Here is an 18,401-nt window from a genome sequence, read left to right as displayed (position 1 = left end):
GGATGTTGTGTTCATCACTAAAATCTATATACATATATATATTTATATTTAGTATATATATATATATATATATATATATATATATATATATAGTTGTAGTTGAACAAAATGTCTATTTTATTTATTTATTTTTATGTGGTGCTGAGGATCGAACCCAGCGCCTCTCACATGCTAGGTGAGCACTCTACTGCTGAGCCCCAGCTCCAGCCCCCCAAAAATATATTTAAAAAGATATCCTGTCTACTTATAACTAAAAAATAAATATTTTAAAAAATAGTGCCAAAAGGTTTGGTGAGTTATCTAGCAGAAAGAAGGAGGCAGAAGGAGAATTTTAGGTTAGCACCCAGTGTGTGGATCACTGGTAAATGGCAGTGAATTATATTTGAAAAATCAGAAAAGCAGCAGATTGGGGAATAATATACTGAATTCAGTTGGAACATTTTTTAAATTATGGGAACATATGCATATCATAAAATTTACCATATTAGCTATTTTAAAGTGTATAGTTCAAGAGCATTAAGTACATTCACACTGTCGTATAACAAATATCCAGAACATTTTATTTTGCAAAACTGAAATCCCAACACTTTAGACAGTTCTTCCTTTCTTTCCCAAGCTTCTGGCAACCTCCACTCTACTTTGTTTCCATTAGTTGACTACTTTAGTATTCCACATAAGTGGAATCATACAGTATTTGATTTGTTGTCTTATTCTAGTTAGCATAATGTCCTATGTTCATCTATGTTGTAACATGTGTCAGTATTTATATCCTTTTAAAAATTGATTAATATTTAATGGTATGTATATATAGTATCTATCCATTCACCTGTTAATGGACATGAGTTGCTTCCACCTATAGGTTATTGTCAATAATACCGCTCTGAATGTGTGTACCAATCTCTATATCCTGTCTTCGATTCTTTTGTGCGTATATCTAGAAGAAAAAATGCTGAATCATACAATAATTCTATTGTTAATATTTCAAAAAACATTAGCTCTGTTTTCCACAGTAGCTGCAACATTTTATATTCTCAATGACAATGCACAAGGGTTCCAATTTCTCCACATTCTTTCTGACACTTGATACTTTCTGTTACTTTTAAAGTGGCCATCCTAATAGATATGGAGGCATATTGTTTTGAAGATATTTGAGGGACATCTGGGTAGAAACATCTAGCAAGACATTGGATATATAATTCTGAATTGCAGGAAATAAGTCTGGTATCTGGGGAGTCATATGGTATGCTTGAGTTAGCTTTAAAGGAGCATGAAGAAGAGAGATGATAATGATAGAAAACAGAGCAATTTCTCTGGGCAGGCAGAATTACAGTCTGTGTGAGAAGCCATGGGGGAAAAGTGTTTCCAGAATAGCATAATCCATGGTGGCCAAATGTCAGAGAAGGGGAAAAGGAGATAGAATCTGAAAAGAATACACAGGATTTGAACCTGTGCAGGAAGAAATTACAGACATGATGAGGAGCAACAGGGGTGCAGGTATAATCTTTCCAAGCTTCATGGTACAATCAGGCAAAAAATAATGGTGGGCATGTAGTATAAAAAGATGAGAAATGATGTCCTTGTCAATAAATTGTATAATTGAATATCAGTTTAAGTGAAAAGTAGGGTCATCTTTCTGCTAAATATTTTCTTTCTTCTTATGTGCTCTGCCATTTGGCCACACCCCCTTTACAGCCCCTGATCCTTTATACTAAAATATGAGATTTCTGGGAATGCACACTAAATGGAACAAAGGTAAATATTGAATTAAATGCATCATTGGGAATCAGATCTGCAAGAACTGGAAAGGAATAAGCATAGAGATTGTCTCAGTTCAACCTGCTAAAACAGAAATACCATACACTGGATAACTCGAGCAATAGAGATTTATTTCTCACAGTCCTGAAAGCTGGGAAGTCCAAGATCAGAGTGCTGGGATTGACCAGCTCTGGTGTGGAACCTTTTCCCGGTTTGCAGATGGTTGTCTTTCAGCCATGCCATCATGTTGCAGACAACAAAGAGGAAGGAAGCAAGCTCTCCTGTCTTATGACGGACATGATATTCCTCCCTATCCAGGATGGCTTCTTTTCTCTCCAAGGACCATCTTCAAACACCAGCATATGGTGGATTAAAAGGTTTCAACACAGAAAATTTTTTGTGGGGGTGGGGGACACAAACATTCAGTCCATAGTAGAGATGTGAAGGAACAACACTAAAATGTTGACAAAAGATGATGAAGAATGGGGGGGATAGGGAAGATCCCTAAACGTTACTTAATGCGTAGCCTATGTAGCCTCATGAAACTTTAGGACATACCAGACCATGAAAGAGCTTGTAGGTCCCAAGGATTTGCATTTGACATGTCAGAGGAAGCCATTGAAGGGTTTGTGTTACTTGAATTTCAGTATGGTAGTAGAGGTGGAGAGAAGACAGATTTGGAATATATTTTATATATATTTTGTATATATGTTATGAGAAGACCTAAGAGGACATTGCACAGTATGAGAGAGGAGGATGAGGAAAAAAAGAAGAGGAAAGGAAAAAAATGATTCTTTGGGTTTGTGTTGACATCATTATTTGAATAGTGATTACTAATATGAAAATGGTGTTTTAATCAGCTTTTTTTTTCTTCATCTGTGGCCAAAAGACCTAACAAGAACAATTAAAAGAGAAAAAAGTTTACTTGGAGGCTCACTGTTTTAGAGGTCTTGGTCCAGCCGGCTTCATTCTTCAGGGCTCCAGGCTTTAGGTCAGGCCAAACATCAGAGCAGAAGAGTGTGGCAAAGGGAAGCAGGTCAAGACCTCATATCAGGAAGCAGAGACTCTACTCACCAGACACAAAGAATACACCTCAAAAGCACGCTCCCAGGGCCCCATCACCTCCAGCCACATTCTACCTGCTGTCAATTACACCTAGTTAATCCCATCAGGGGATTAATGTACTGATTGGGTTAAGGCTTTCATAGCCAAATCATTTTACCTCTGAACCTTCTTGTATTGTCCCACATGTGAGCTTTTCAAGACATCTCATATCTAAAGCATAAAGGAAATCTAGGGAATATGGCAATAGGATAGGACAAGCTTGAGAAGGGAATTCACAAATTCTGTTCTGAGCATAAGTTTGAAATGCCTATTAACTATCAAAAAGATTCATCTGATGAAATATCTGAGTGATGCTGAGAGTCCTGAGCTCAAGAAGTGAAAACTGCAGGTAGGAATTTGAGAGTCTTTGGCTCCCAATGATGTAGGTGGTACTAAAAGTCATGTAACTGGATAAAATGTCGTTGATATGCAGGGTAGACAGAAAAGAAAGCCCCCCAAAAGTAATTTCTTTGTCTCAGGTGTTATGGTGGAATAGAATAAATTCCTGCTAACATGATCTACTTAAGACTGTCACAGTTACCTTATTAAAATATGATTTGTACTTCTCTGCTCAAAATAGTCAGCAATTCCTAAAAAAAAAAAAAAAAATCAAACATATTTCCCTTAACCTTATTTCTAAGTCCTCCATATACAGGATCAGTGCTTGGCTTAAGGATTCACTGACCACTTTTTATGTGATGGACATTATGAGACAAGATCTGGTGACTACACAGATTAAAACAAAAATTTGTTCTCATCCTTAAAGGGCACACCCAGTTTACATTAACAGTGTATGTGTGAATAGGAGACAACAGAACTTTCTAGAAACAACTAGCAATACAAAGTGTAAAAAGGATGTTAAGATGCAGAGGAGGATAGCTAACTGGGACTAATTCATCACTGAAGTACCAAAAAGAAGACAGGGACAGCTCTGCACAGGTATAATTATTCTGGTTGTTCAAACAAGGATAGGCCTAGAAAAATAAATAAGTAAATAAATAAATAAATAAATATAAACAACTAAAAAAGAAAAAGAAAATGTTGGAGGGGTGGTGAGGAAAGGCCTAACCCATAACATGGCACCTCCTGGCCTCTAACTGGTCAATTTCTTTGATGTTTGCAACTTCATTTAACTTTGTTATCCTTTTAAGCACTGGTTATAAAACATTACTATATCAATTTACTAACATGAAACTAAAGAACGTTGACACTTAAGTGACATATCTAAAGTTGGCAGCAAATACGACAGTTGTGCCCAAATGCCATATCCATGAAAAACACCTTTTTTTTTTTTTTAAAGAGAGAGTGAGAGAGGAAGAGAGAGAAAGAGAGAGAGAGAATTTTAATATTTTATTTTTTAGTTATTGGCAGACACAACATCTTTGTTGGTATGTGGTGCTGAGAATCGAACCCGGGCCGCACGCATGCCAGGCGAGCGCGCTACCGCTTGAGCCACATTCCCAGCCCCGAAAAACACCTTTTTGAGTACTATATTTCCACACGCTGGTTGCTGTGCAAGACCTTTTATTTTGATTCTCAACTCTTGTCATCATTTAGCCACCATTTAATCATTTTAATGAAACATTCCTTGAGAGTGCTTCTCAGGGATAGATACATTAAAATCAGATTATTATTATTATCATAATCATCATCATCATCATTTATTTATTTATTGGGATGGAGGGCCTTGCTATGTTGCCCAGGTTGTAAACTTGTGGGTTCTAGTGATTCTCCCTTCTCAGCCTCCAGAGTAGCTGTGTACAGAGGGGCACCACCATGCCTGGCTTATTATTTTTGCCAAGAAATCACAGATCACAAAAAACAATAAAATACTAAACCAATATGATCAGAACAAATGTAATAGTTTGATAAGGTTATAGTTTGCCGCAGTCTGGCTGGGCACAAAATCACGAGCCACTCAAGCAGGAACAAACTTTATTTCTAAAACTCCCACGAAAACCACGCTCGCGGCCTTTTGCCTTTTTCGGGGGCACACCACACCAACCAGCAATCCCTCCTCCGGAAATCCCTCCTACCGCACTTCCCCAACCAATGGGTACTCTCGGGGAGTCCCGCGAGAGCTCCAAAGTAGCAGGCTGAGGCGGACAGCAGGGGTCTAATATTCAATTGAATGCACATCTTAACATAATCATTATCATCTCAATGGCTTGCTGGCATCACCTTTCAACCAAAAATGCCATGCGTCATTCCTACTGGCTAAAGCTCTTAGCAATAGTGTATAGGGTGGGAGGAAGTGTATAAAATATCTTCAAACTATGTATCTTTGACCTCCCCCCTCGGTGAGTAAGCAGATAAAGACACCTTTAACTAAGGAAGTGTAGTCATGCCAGAAACTCAGTTTGGAAGCAAGGAAGGAAGAGACCTTTTAAAAGTGGTTATTAGTGATTTATGGGCTTCTCTGCTTATAGAAATGTTCATTTTCAAAGCTAAGCTCAAATGCTAACCTCTACCATGAAGGTGATCTCATGCATCAATTATTCTTCACCAATTCTTTAGTTCAGTTTAAGCAATGCCTTGAAAGGGAAGCTGCTTTCAGGCAGCTGGGAGACGAAAAAAGCCCCTCAGCAAAAAGCAATTGGTTCTCCCATGAAATCACCAGTCATTAGGGATTTTTAGAATAATAAACAAAGAAAACCTTCATTCCATTTCTTTCAGGAAAACCAAGAAGGTCCATTTGGTGTTTTGTACCATGCAAGAAATGGAAGCAACAAACAAGATGCCCTGTTTGAGGGAGGATTAGGTCTAATGAAGAGTCTGAACTGTACAATGTGATCAACTCACCCCATGGAGGAAACACAAGGTCTAGACAGGTGATTAGCTCTGCCCTACTTATTCTCCAATACCACTGACCTCATCTACATTTCATCATCATTTCAATCCAGGTATATTTGGGTTCTTTGAACATGCCAAGAATTCTTCTACCTCAGGGCCTTTGCACTTCCTAATTCTTTTGTTAAGTCTATTCACACAGGAATCCACAGGGCTTACATCCTGTTTTCATGCAGGACGCAACACTTATATCACTCATTAGAATAACTTTTTCAGACTACTTGATATAAATTTGCACCATCCCTCTTCATCACATTTCTCTGGACCTTCTTATAGCTTATTCTTCATAATTCTTAATATTTTTGTTGTTGTTGTTGTCAGACTCTCAAAAGAACGAAAGCCCCAGGAAAGGAAGGACTTTTTTTTTTTAACCCACTGCTAAATCTATGTAATTTTAAAGAGTTCCTGACCCTCAGTAGACTTTCCACAAATATTGATTGCATAAGTAAATAAATGGGAAGAGATGAAGTGGGATTCAGGAAAGATTTTACAAAGGTAAACAGAATTTAGAAGAATGTAAGGAATTGCTTTCAACAAAGTAGGTAGAGGTTCATTCAAAGATAGAGAATTAAAACCACATGGCTTGTTTAAATAACAGGAGATGGTGTGGAATTGGTGGGGTGTAAACACTTCCACCTTTTCCTTGAGGGAAAAGTTAATTGCTTACCACCCTCTGTCTTTCTCAATAAACTGAGAGCTTTTTAAGGCAATCCTGTTTTACTCATGTCTTTATTTTCCACCATCTTAAACAGAGCAGGTACCAATAGACTGTGGAATAAAAACCAATATTTATTCATTATAAAACACACAAAAAAGTCTGTTCATTGATTTGTACAATCAAAATAGATTTCTTTCTGTTGAAAAATGAGTATCCCACTTGAAACTTGTAGAATTAAGGGAATCTTAGAAATATCTAATTCAGCTTTCTCACTTTGTAGGTTGATTACCCAAGGTCATACAACCAACTAGTTAAGAACTGGAATTCCATTTTTAACACAACCAATGTCATCTTGAGGCATTATTTATTAAAATAAAAACTACCCATTCTTATGATCCAGCTTGAGGAAACACTTGGATAAAACTTCAAGAAACCACAAGGATCTTTATTGTAGGATTTCTTTCTTCTGCCAAAAGATTTGAATGCAATCATGTGCATCAATAGCAAAGTAGCCATACTCACTTTGTGATAGCGATGCTACAGTTTATCAGCTTAAAAAAAGACACATACTAGGACTGGGGTTGTGGCTCAGCGGTAGAGCACTTGCCTAGCACATGGGAGAGGCCCTGGGTTCGATATTCAGCACCACATAAAAGTAAATAAAATAAAGGTTAAAAAAAAAAGGCGGGGGACATATACTAAAATTAAAATGATAGTCAAGACTTTAGTAGGTTAAAAAAAAAAAAGAGCAAGTCACAGGATGGTAGAGTACTATACTATGCCTTTTAAGGTTCCTCAGCTTCAAGTTCTTCCAACAAGACACCTGAAGTAAATGTAGGAAAAATTTCAGAACAATGCACAACAAACAAAAGGGTGACCTCTGAAGTTGAGGGTAGTGGATAAGGCGGTCTTTGACCTCGACTTCAATTATTATTATTTTTTAAACAAGGAGAATGTATTTTTCATGACAATTTTTCTTCGGTTGGCTTTTTAAATTAATTTTTCGAGACACCAAGTGTACATGATTTCTTCTCTAATAAGCAACTTTGGCCCGGCAGGTGACAGTGACGATTCGGTATCCTGCGTGCAACATGTCAAGAATGAAACAAAAAGCCTTTAGGAAAACTTAAGTAACTAAATGGGACGTCAAAGCAAACAGCAGCAGACAGAAAACACACAATGGAGTGGCAAAAGCCCAGAGCGATTGGAGGGAAGACTGGGGGAGGGGAACCAAGTGGACGCAGGACGCCCGCGAGAAAGCCACGCCGAGGACGCCGCGGGCCTCCGTCGGGGCGGGGCCGACTGCATTGCGCATGCCCAACCGGGCCCAGGTGCAGCCGCCGCGGAAGCCCAGCCACCTAGAGACGCCGCGCCGCTTAAGTGCCCCTGCGCGTGCGCAGGCGGGCCGGCGCAGGAATCTTCATCTTTGCCGCCTTCGCCACCGCCTTCCCTGGATTTGGGTCTCGTGCCTTTTTGGTTCGCTCACCTCTGGGTTCGCGCCTGTCTCGCGCCCCGGGACAGCGAATCTGGGGAAGGGGTTGGAGGGGGCTGTTGATCGTCGTCTTTAAATTGTGAGCGGGGGCGGCCATGTCGGCCGGCGAGGTCGAGCGCCTAGTGTCGGAGCTGAGCGGCGGCACCGGAGGGGATGAGGAGGAAGAGTGGCTGTATGGCGGTACGGAACTTCCTGTCCCTCTCTCCCGGGTCTCTCGGGCCTCCCCTCTCTCGGCCCGCAAACGGCCGGCGTCTCGGTCCCTCGCGCCGCCGCCGTGGGCTTCCCTGGGAGGATGTCGGGCCTGCCGAGGCCGAGCGCGGCGTGCGCGCCCCCCGCCCCGCGGCCTCCTCCGCGCAGCCCCGGTCCTTGACCCCCTGTGCACCACCGCGACGGTGGAGGACGTGGGACCCGGGCCCAGCTCGACTGTGAGTCCCGCTCATCCGCCTCTTCCCGGGGCCTCCAGGCCGCCTCGCCTCCTCTCCCTTTATTCTTGATTTTTCTATCGATTTTGGAGTGTGTTTGGTGCATCTCTTGGTGCCTTCTCGTCCCTTGCTTTTAGAAACAGTCATTGTGTAATGATAGCTAAATAAAGTTAATGCTGTGAAACTAATGTCTTGTTTCTTGATGGTCAGTTTGTATGGAATGCACCTGCAAGGGTACCTCCTTGTCTGAAAGTCGTACTTTAAAATTATCATTTAAAAGACAGGAAAAAAAAAAAAAGAGATGGAATGAATACATTATGGCCCACAAAGAAAATCTCTGTCTCCTGTGTTAAGGTGAAGTTTTTCTTTTTTAAGAGATTACTCTTTAATCCACATCATAGAAGTTCATGACCCTTGGGTTTATAATTTCCGGTGTCATCTCATGTATTTTCTTTCTCCTCAAAATAATGCATCTTGTACTTTTTGAAGAGGACTTATTTAACATCTGGTTTTAAAAGTCATAATCCTTGTCTGGTAGTGACTCCAGATTTGAAACCAAACATTTGTTCCTTGACTAAAAGGTAAATTCTCTATTGCTTTAGAAGAGTACATTAAATCTGCATGTTGGGCACCATGCAGCTCCTCAATGATGTAACTTTGATAAACTTGTAAAAAAGTACATTATCTTTTGTGGAGAGATTTAGCTTTAATACTTTGAAATGTGAAAGTGTGGAATTTCTTTTATGAAGATCTGGAAATCTTCAGTACTTCTTAAGCTTATTTTTATAGCAGTAAAGTCTGATTTTTTTTCCATAAAAGACGTATCTTGTTTAGTGATTATAAGGTGATCTAACTTTGGATATGCTTATAGGCCCATGGGACGTGCATGTGCACAGTGATTTGGCAAAGGACCTAGGTTAGTGCTTGTGATGATCACTTCAGATTTTCATAATACTGCTTTCTTTAAGCTTGGTTTATTTATTTTATTTTATTTTATTTGGTAGACGAAAATGAAGTTGAAAGGCCAGAAGAAGAAAATGCCAGGTTAGTGAAATTTCCTGCTGATGCTTGTACAGATTGTGTGCTAAAGTAGTTCTATCAACAAATTGTCAAGGTTGTTATGATTATTAGCTTGACTATAACATTCTGACTAAAGTTGGAGGATATTCAAGACCTTATCTTACACTAATTCCATCTTATTTGCTAATAGCTTACAGGATAGTTTTTAAAGTTGGGATTTGAATACTTTTTAACTTAAGTGAGCTTAATAGTGGTGTATACAGCATAATCACTGCACTATTGAGGAAAATACTTTAACATTTAAAGAAACTATGAAAATTATTGCTTTTATAATATTTTTTAAAATTTCAATGTTTTATTTAACTTCAAAGTAGAATTGACTAATTTTTGGTAAGGTTGATTTTCTTTGTTAAATTATCAGGAAGGTATAAATAACATTTGTAGAATATATATGGGGAACAGAAATTTACTCCAAATTTTAAAGCACCTCATATAAGTACATGGTTATGCTGACTGTACTCTGACAGTACCTTAGTATTCTAAATCATGGAGGGAATAGTTTTAAAAAGAGCACTTAAGGAATATTTGGATTTTTAAAAAGCGAGGAAATAACTACCCAGTAGGATGGCTATAAAACAAAAAGATAAAACAAGCGTTGGTGAGGATGTGAAGAAATAGGAATCCTCATTGTTCCTTATTAAAATACCTCTGGTGAGATTATAAAATGGTCCAGTTACTTTGACAGTCTAATGGTTTCCTCAGTGAAACAAAGAGTTACCAAATGATCCAGCATTTCCACTCAGAAGGTAAAATATACATCCACACAAAAACATGCATGTGAGTGTTCATAATAACAGCCTTATTCATTGTAGTCAAAAATTGGAAACAATCTAAGGGTCCATAAACTGATGAAATGATAGGTTAAATGTGTGTACCCATATAACGAAATACTGTTTGACAGTGAAAAGAAATGAACTATTGATATGTTACAACACAGAAGAAATTTCACTTCTGTGAAACATTATGGCAAGTGAAAAAAAAAAAAAAACCAGTCACAAAGGACAACATGTTACCTGATTCCATTTATATGAACTGTTCAGAATTAGCAAATCCATAGAGACAGGAAGATTAATAGTTGTAGGCTTGGGGAAAATGGAAAGCAACTGCTGATACACAGAATATTTCTTTTGGAGGTTCATGCATATGTTCTAGAGTCAAATAGTTATGATGATTGCACTGTGAAAACGTTAAAACTCATATAATTATACCCTTTAAGTGGATAAATGTGAATTATATCTCAATAAAGCTCTATAACAAAAAAAAATAGATAAGGTAGAAGTGGAAGTGGAAATAGTTTAGGAAGAGCTGAAATTACAGTTTTTCCTCACCCAAATATACCTCTATATTTCACTGAATTTGTTATGTGAAATTTAATCATTTAGTTTTGAAATTTATGTATTCAGCTCAATTTCAAATCCTATTCCCAACCACAAAATTGGGATTAATAGTTATGAAAGTGATTAAATATTTCTTTAATTAAGGAAGCAATTAGTTGATTACTGGGTATAGAGCTGTAATCAAATATAGTCTTCATACCATGGTTTTTTGTTAGTTCTTAGCTGTAATTCTCAAAATTTCTTTTCTTTTTGAACTTTAGTATACAGCTTGATAAAATTTATTGAAAGAATCCTACTTGCTCTTAGTGTCACTATTATAATTTATTCATATTCTTTATTAAAACTTCATTTGGAGAGCTAATGCATTTAATTCATCCTATTGGGATGGGACCTGACTATTTTAATAGTGGTGGTTAATTAAAACTTCTGAGAGAATTCCCTCGAAGAAAGGAGTTCTGCCAAAACTAGTATCTAGCTTGGTACATCAATGCATTGTTCTTCCTGGGTCCCTGCTATTGCAGTTTGCCCCCACTTCTTTGTGACTGGTTCATTGCTGAAGCCTCTGCCCTTAAACTATTACAATACACTGTCTCTGGTTCTTTTTTTTTTTTTTAAGATTCTTTTTTTTTTTTTAAGAGAGAGGGAGAGAGAGAGAGAGAATTTTAATATTTATTTTTTAGTTTTTGGTGGACACAACATCTTTGTATGTGGTGCTAAGGATCGAACCTGGGCCGCACGCATGCCAGGCGAGCGCGCTACCGCTTGAGCCACATCCCCAGCCCTGTCTCTGGTTCAGTTGTTAGGTTTTTATCTGTCCAAGTTTTGACTGAATATAGTATCCTGTTTTGTGACACAAAAAGCAAATGAGTGTTCTCTCTCCTGTGCATGCATGCACACACTTATATACACCAGAAAAAACAAGTAACACTTATGTCTATTTAGAAATTTATTTAAGCAGGAAGTGGATATACTAATGAATTATAATGGAAAATGTCTTAGAAATGCTACTATTTTCTGGGATTTAGACCATTTCAGTGCTTTGTGCTTTAGTTTTCCTATCTATGAAGTGAAGTGGTGGCTAGTTTCCACTGTTGAAATCATAATTATTCAATTACCCTAGAGTATTGAAAGTGTTATTTGTTGCTTAATGGTCATCTTGAGTCTCTTAACAGTGTGTTTTATTGTTACATTGTATATAGTTTTTGTTGTGAAAGGACAAATTCAAGTATTAACTGTCCATATAAAAGACTAGTCCTAGGGGCTGGGGCTGGGGCTCAGCGGTAGAGTGCTGGCCTAGCATGTGCGAGGCACTGGGTTTGATCTTCAGCACTACATAAAAATAAATAGAATAAAGATATTGTGTCCAACTACAAAAAAATAAAATAAAAAAAGACTAGGCATGGGGCTGTTAATAATATCACATTGGAGGACTGTCTTGCATGAAGATTATTTTTTTTTTAATATTAGAATTTTGGCTTTTATATAACAAAGGACATATCCAATAATACTGATGAAACAGGAAACCAGGCAGAAGTATGTTATGTTAACTGGATACTAAGAGGTATCACAAATCTGAATTTCATGGGCAGGAAGGAAAAGGAGAAATTATTACACAGCTCTTGGCAGTTATGATATTACCTTGCACATGAAATGTACCATAAAGATTTAAGTATGCTGCATATTTTTAAAATCGAAAAATTATATTCCATCATCAAATTGTAATTTATTAACAAATTATCGAGGCATTTCCGTTTCCTACTTCTGTTTTTCTTATTGGTGGTTGTGATGAGGGAATACACCCAGGGCTTTATGATTGCTAGACAAAACTTTAAGCTACACACCTAGCACTTTAATTGCTGAGTACTGTTTTCTGCAAGATATTAAGAATAACTCAGAATAAGACAGATTTTATGATCCTTGTTTTTATTATCCATCGGAGACATTAATTTAGAAAACCTTATCAGGCATTGTGTAAAAATATTAGTATAATCTGTCTGTATGTTAGTATAATCTCTCTGTACTTGAAAAGCAGTATCTGACATGTACTTACTTTATCTGTAGCGCTAATCCTCCATCAGGAATAGAAGATGAAACTGCTGAAAATGGCGTACCAAAACCGGTAACATAATTATAAGGCTTTGAGATCCATTTACTTTCCTGTTTACAATTTTTATCAGTAACTTCACAATTGACTTGAAAATAAAGCCAGCATTTAACATAATGTGCAGTGTCTTGTGTGATTTGGCCTCTCCTTGCATTTGTTACTTCTTCTGGTACCATCAAAAGTATATATAGGAGTTAATGAAGAGAATAAATAGTGGGAAGAGACTTCAGAGGAAATAATAACATGCAAAAGGCTTGATGGTTATTGCTTTCAAAGAACTGAATAATAGACTACCTGAATAGATCATAATTTGATTTTTTTTTTCCTCTCAATTAATTACATTTTGGCAGTGCTGAGGATTGAACTCAGGGCTGCACACATGCTAGCCATGCACTTTACCACTGAGCCACATAGTTTGATTTTCAAAGCAAACATTGAATCTCACAACCTAAGTTTAACTATTGTGAGTTTTTAGCAGTGCCTTTTTTTTTTTCTTCTCCATAGATGTGATGGTCCCTGACTTCATGCCTATCAAATTGGTATTTTGGAAGGTCTTAAGAATATTTGTGCATTATATTAATATTTTGCTTGGGTGATATGCTTATTTACTGTTATGTAACTGTGGACTTAATAGTCTTTTAGAGCCATAGTAAAACCTTTATAAGTGGACCCACTTTAACTCAGCGGAATAAGAAGTTCCCTCAAGCATCTTTAGGCAAGAGCCGTTTTAGGTATAAATGAATGCCAAGAGTAATCCAGCTGCTCCTGTACTATTTGGTAGTTTTTAAGCTTGACACTGAATCTTAAAATTATTTTCCTTTTATCCATATTTTTGTTAAGAATACTTTTTAAGGGGCTGGGGTTGTGGCTCAGCGGTAGAGTGCTCGCCTAGCACATGTGAGGCCGTGGGTTCGATCCTCAGCACCATATAAAAATAAATGAATAAAATAAAGGTATTGTGTCCAACTACAACTAAAAATTATTTTTTTAAAAAAACATATTTAAAAAAATAATTTTGTGGATCTCTTATTTTGCCTTAGATTCTTTTTATAAGAAGGGCAGTCATAAATAGTAAAACAAAAATGAGTTGTTATTTGCCAAGAGAAGGTGATGCTGAAAAAAAGACTTATTGTACAGAACACCAAAGTTATAACTGAGTTGAAATACAGATATCAGCTTTATAAGCTTGTAACTTTTTTCTCTAAAACTATATCTCAAACAGGATGGTTTTATTTGTAGTTATTAAAACAGACCAAGTAAAAATAGTAAAATAAAAAAATTTTGTTGTAGACTATTGAATGTATTTTAAAAATGTTTGTTGGTTATAGAAAGTGACTGAGACAGAAGATGATAGTGATAGTGACAGTGATGATGACGAGGATGATGTTCATGTCACTATAGGAGATATTAAAACAGGAGCGCCACAGTATGGGTAAGTTATTTTTAATTAGGTAATATTTATGTGAAAGCTGTATAGCAAAGATATATGTGATTATATCAAGTTGTCAATGTTGATTTCACTGTTTTACGTTTTCTATTTTAATGTAATATGAAGGAACTCTTGTTACAATTTTACTGTGAAGATATTTCTTTCCTAAAGATTAAGTTAATTAGTTACATGGAAGCAGAAGTTTTGATTCATGGCATTTAAAGTATTTTCATAAAAGAATTCGAATGCTGTGAATTTGTTGGGTATAATTGGAAAATTTTGAATTGTAATTTGCCATTAATTCTTTCATATTATTACTTATCCAAATCTTAATTTAGGTTTAATTTTTTTTGTCTAGTAAAAACTGTATCGAATGATTTTATTCTTTTATTGCTGAGTAATATTCCATTGTGTATATATGCCACATTTTTTTATCCATTCATCTATTGAAGGGCATCTAGGTTAGTTCCACAGTGTAGCTATTGTGAATTGTGCTGCTTAAACATTGATGTGGCTGTGTCCCTGTATGCTGTTTTTAAGTCCTTTGGGTATAGACCAAGGAGAGGGATAGCTGGGTCAAATAGTGGTTCCATTTCCAATTTTTCAAGAAATCTCCATACTGCTTTCCATATTAGCTGCACTAATTTTTGCAGTCCCACCAACAGTGTATGAGAAATCATGGCATTTGCAGGTAAATGGATGGAGTTGGAGAAGATGATGCTAAGTGAAGTTAGCCAATCCCAAAAAACCAAATGTTGAATGTTTTCTTTGATGTAAGGAGGCTGGTACATAGTGGGATAGGGAGCTGGAGCATGGGAGGAATAGACGAACTCTAGATAGGGTAGAGAGGTTGGAGGGGAAGGGAGGGGGCATGAGGTTATTAATGATGGTGGAACATGATGACCATTATTACCCAAAGTACAGGTATGAAAACACGAGTTGGTGTGAATATATTGTGTATACAACCAGAGATGTGAAAAAATGTGCTCTAAATGTGTAATAAGAATTATAATGCATTCTGCTGTCATATATACATAAAAAAATCAAATGTATTTCTTTTTGTTTTTTGTAATTATTTTTCAAATTAATTATCCATTATATTTCACAAACTGGACCAAGTAAATGACTGTTCCTGACTCATTGAGCACATAAGGAATATGAAAGGATTGAAAGAGAATGCTCTAAAGTATAGATTGAGATTTTTAGTTACGCTGGTAGAATTAAGAGTCAGTATTGTTTGTTTTTCAGATTGTCTACATAATATGATTACTAAAGCTTGTACGTTGGACACATAAAATAACCACATTAATTTTACTTTAGTTTATTAAGCAGCCTTATCTGGAATCTATATCTATCTATATATACTTTTTAATACTTCTTCAGTAGAGCCATTTTTTACAAAATCTTTAATTTCAGGAAACTTGAATGTTGAAATTCAGTAATTGTCATAGACAGCTTTGCATTATGATAATAGCTACCTATTTGGTTTAAAATCTTAGCAACTTTTTAGGAAACGGGGTAGAAAAGAGACTCAACTGCTTATATTAATGCTGGAAACTCATTCCCACTTGAAAAAGTAAATAATTACCGGTGGACTGTAATACAATACTAGTAGGTCTTTGTTCCAGTAGGTTTTTACTATCTGCATTATGATGATCATTGTATATTTAGTAGATTTTGTTGTATTGACTTATTTGTAAGTTAAATCTGAGTAGCAGTTTTTGTTTTGTATTTGTAAGATAAATCTGAGTAGCAGTTTTTTTTAATATTATGAATGTGATCAGTTTTCTTTTTTAGTAGGAATTGCATGCAAATATTAAATGTACATGTATTTTCATAGTACTTTATCAGAACTTTATTCCTCATAGTACTTCTTAGTTTCATGAATTAATAGTTATGCTTGTATATGTTCATCACTTTTAGACAATCAACTCATTTAGAGTAGAAATTATGTACTATGGATTTTCCTTTTTCTCACATTGCCTTATATATAGTAAGTATTCAGTAGATGTTTGTTGAATAAATTGACACTGTCTCTAGATTTTTCCCCCTGCAACATTTGATGATGAAAATTTTCAAATATTCAAAAACCTGAAGGAAGGAATTGACCTTTGAACATTCACCCATCACCCAGACTGTACAATGTACACTTTGCAATGTTTACATTAAGTCATACTTGTTTCTGTCCTTACCTTTATCTATTTGTTAGTCCACTTATTTTAATGCATTTCAAAAGTAAGTTACAGACTTTTATGAAGAGTGCAGTTTGCTTAACTTTAGTATCTGGAAATATAATATTATAAGATGAAACTTAAACCAGTTTAGTATTGTCCCTTAAACACAAATTGCCTTTTAAATTTGCTTCTAAGAATTCAGTGCACAAAGTATTATTTTCTTACTGGCTTTCTTTCAGTTTTCAAGGGAAATATCTCTAGATACTGAAATAAAGCAAAGTAGAAAGTAAAAAAAGCATTTTTTAAGGTAACATGTTTTTGTTACAAGTTCATTCTACATATAAATAAAGTTTAAAATAAATCTTAAAACTAGAATACTTTATCTTGTAAGGGAAAATAGTTTGTTAGCTATGTCTGAATCATCTGTTCATTTATTCAGTAAACTTTTTGGACATAATTTGGCATTATGTAAAGTAATATAGAGTGTGCCAACATTAAACCATCAGTGGTTGATTCCATTGTTTTTACATTTTCTATCTTAGTCATGATACAAAAAAAAAAAAAAAAAACTCTTGTTGAAGATTCACATGAAATTTTTTTTTTTTCCTAAAGATAAGGTTACCTATTTAGGTATAGTTACAAGGAAACAACAATTTTTGATTTCTAAATTTATTAACTGGTGATGGAAATACAAATTTAATAGGTTTTTTAAAATTTTCTAGAAGTAGGGAGGAAGACAGATAAGTAAGCAGATATTTTCAGTGCAACATAATGCTGAAATAAGCACATAATAGTTATTTGAAAGCTTTGAGGGGAGAGTTGCTGAAAGCCTCAGGTCTTGAAGAGATTATCCTAGAGGTAACAATTGAACTTACTTGAGTGATTCTTGATAAGTTTTAGAAAGAGGGCACTGCTAATAAAATAAACAAAGTAGGCTTAGAGGAACTACATGATTGGAAGCTAAGGTTGAGGAAAGGGATGGTTGAAATGTCCTTTGAAAGGAATTAGGATAGTTTTGCCCTGCCCTTGTGAAGCCTGTAAAGGTTTTTAGGCAGGCAGAAAATGTGAAAAGATAAATCTGAGTAGCAGTAGTTGGGATGGATTTGATAAGAACTTGGCTAATGTACTTGTCCAGGTGAGTTGATAAGCCAGCAGCAACAGTATGGAGATGAATAGGAAAGCAAAGTATATTTGAGTGTGATAAAGAGAATTACCATGATTTACTGGTTGGTTGTGGATAAATTAGAGACCAACAACTCAGTAACTTAAAGGTTTTTAGAGTTGTTAATTAAGTACATATGGAAGCATCAGGTTGAAATACACTTATATGACATTAACTTTGAAGATTCTTGAGAAAATGCAAGCCCAGTGGATCCAGCAGTTGGTGTAGCCTGAGATTTGTGGAAGTAGGGACATGTGTAGATTTGCTTAAGTGCAATTTTCCCTACAGCTAAGCTCCTTTGCACATAATGATTTAAAGTCTTGGTGGCTTAATAAGGAAAAGTGATGTTTTAAGAGGTAGAACGTAGGAAACAAAGAAGTTCATTTATTGAACACTTATGGGTAAGCCTGTTATAAATGTTTTTCCTGTAGCAAACCTGTTAGAGGACAGTTTAAAGACAATCCTTGATATTTGTGCATTAGTCTTTGACTAGAAATTTTATACATCATACTGTACATAAATGATTATGTTTCTAAGCTACCTTTACTGTGCTGAACTTAGATTGTTGAAATATAAGCATCATGAAAACTGAAAACACATTTATCTAGCTCCTCATTCTCCCTCGTTAACCTAAAATCAATTGGGCCTATTTTTATGCTCAGTAAACATTTATGAAATGAATTGATCAGCCAAAGAAGATTAAACATTGCTAATTGTAAATGATAATATTGCTTGAGAGTAACGGTTTAATTTGGGCTACTTTATGCTTTTTTGCATTTATACCAGTGGAGCTACAATTATTTGTATATTTTATTGCATTTGGACTTTTTAAAA

General features: G+C 36.0%; 1 protein-coding gene across 8 annotated transcripts in view; it reads left to right on the top strand.

Annotated features, from left to right (window-relative positions):
- Nucleotides 1-7,713: 7,713 nt before the first annotated feature.
- Fip1l1 (factor interacting with PAPOLA and CPSF1) overlaps nucleotides 7,714-18,401 on the top strand; it is a 68,031-nt gene continuing 57,343 nt past the window's right edge. For 4 of the 8 annotated variants that reach the window (XM_026385505.1, XM_026385479.1, XM_077803571.1 and 1 more), the window contains exons 1-5: nucleotides 7,714-8,039; nucleotides 9,153-9,197; nucleotides 9,286-9,325; nucleotides 12,760-12,817; nucleotides 14,131-14,234. In XM_026385505.1, the coding sequence (XP_026241290.1) occupies nucleotides 7,955-8,039; nucleotides 9,153-9,197; nucleotides 9,286-9,325; nucleotides 12,760-12,817; nucleotides 14,131-14,234 (332 nt within the window). In that variant the 5' untranslated portion in view covers nucleotides 7,714-7,954. The remainder of the gene's footprint in view (nucleotides 8,040-9,152; nucleotides 9,198-9,285; nucleotides 9,326-12,759; nucleotides 12,818-14,130; nucleotides 14,235-18,401) is intronic. The other 4 variants (XM_026385522.1, XM_077803572.1, XM_077803573.1 and 1 more) reach the window with 1 other exon arrangement.

The sequence above is a fragment of the Urocitellus parryii genome, chromosome 10, assembly GCF_045843805.1.
Source record: "Urocitellus parryii isolate mUroPar1 chromosome 10, mUroPar1.hap1, whole genome shotgun sequence".
Lineage (NCBI taxonomy): Eukaryota > Metazoa > Chordata > Mammalia > Rodentia > Sciuridae > Urocitellus > Urocitellus parryii.
Note: the sequence above shows the minus strand (reverse complement) of the source record. Positions and strands in the feature narration are given on the sequence as shown.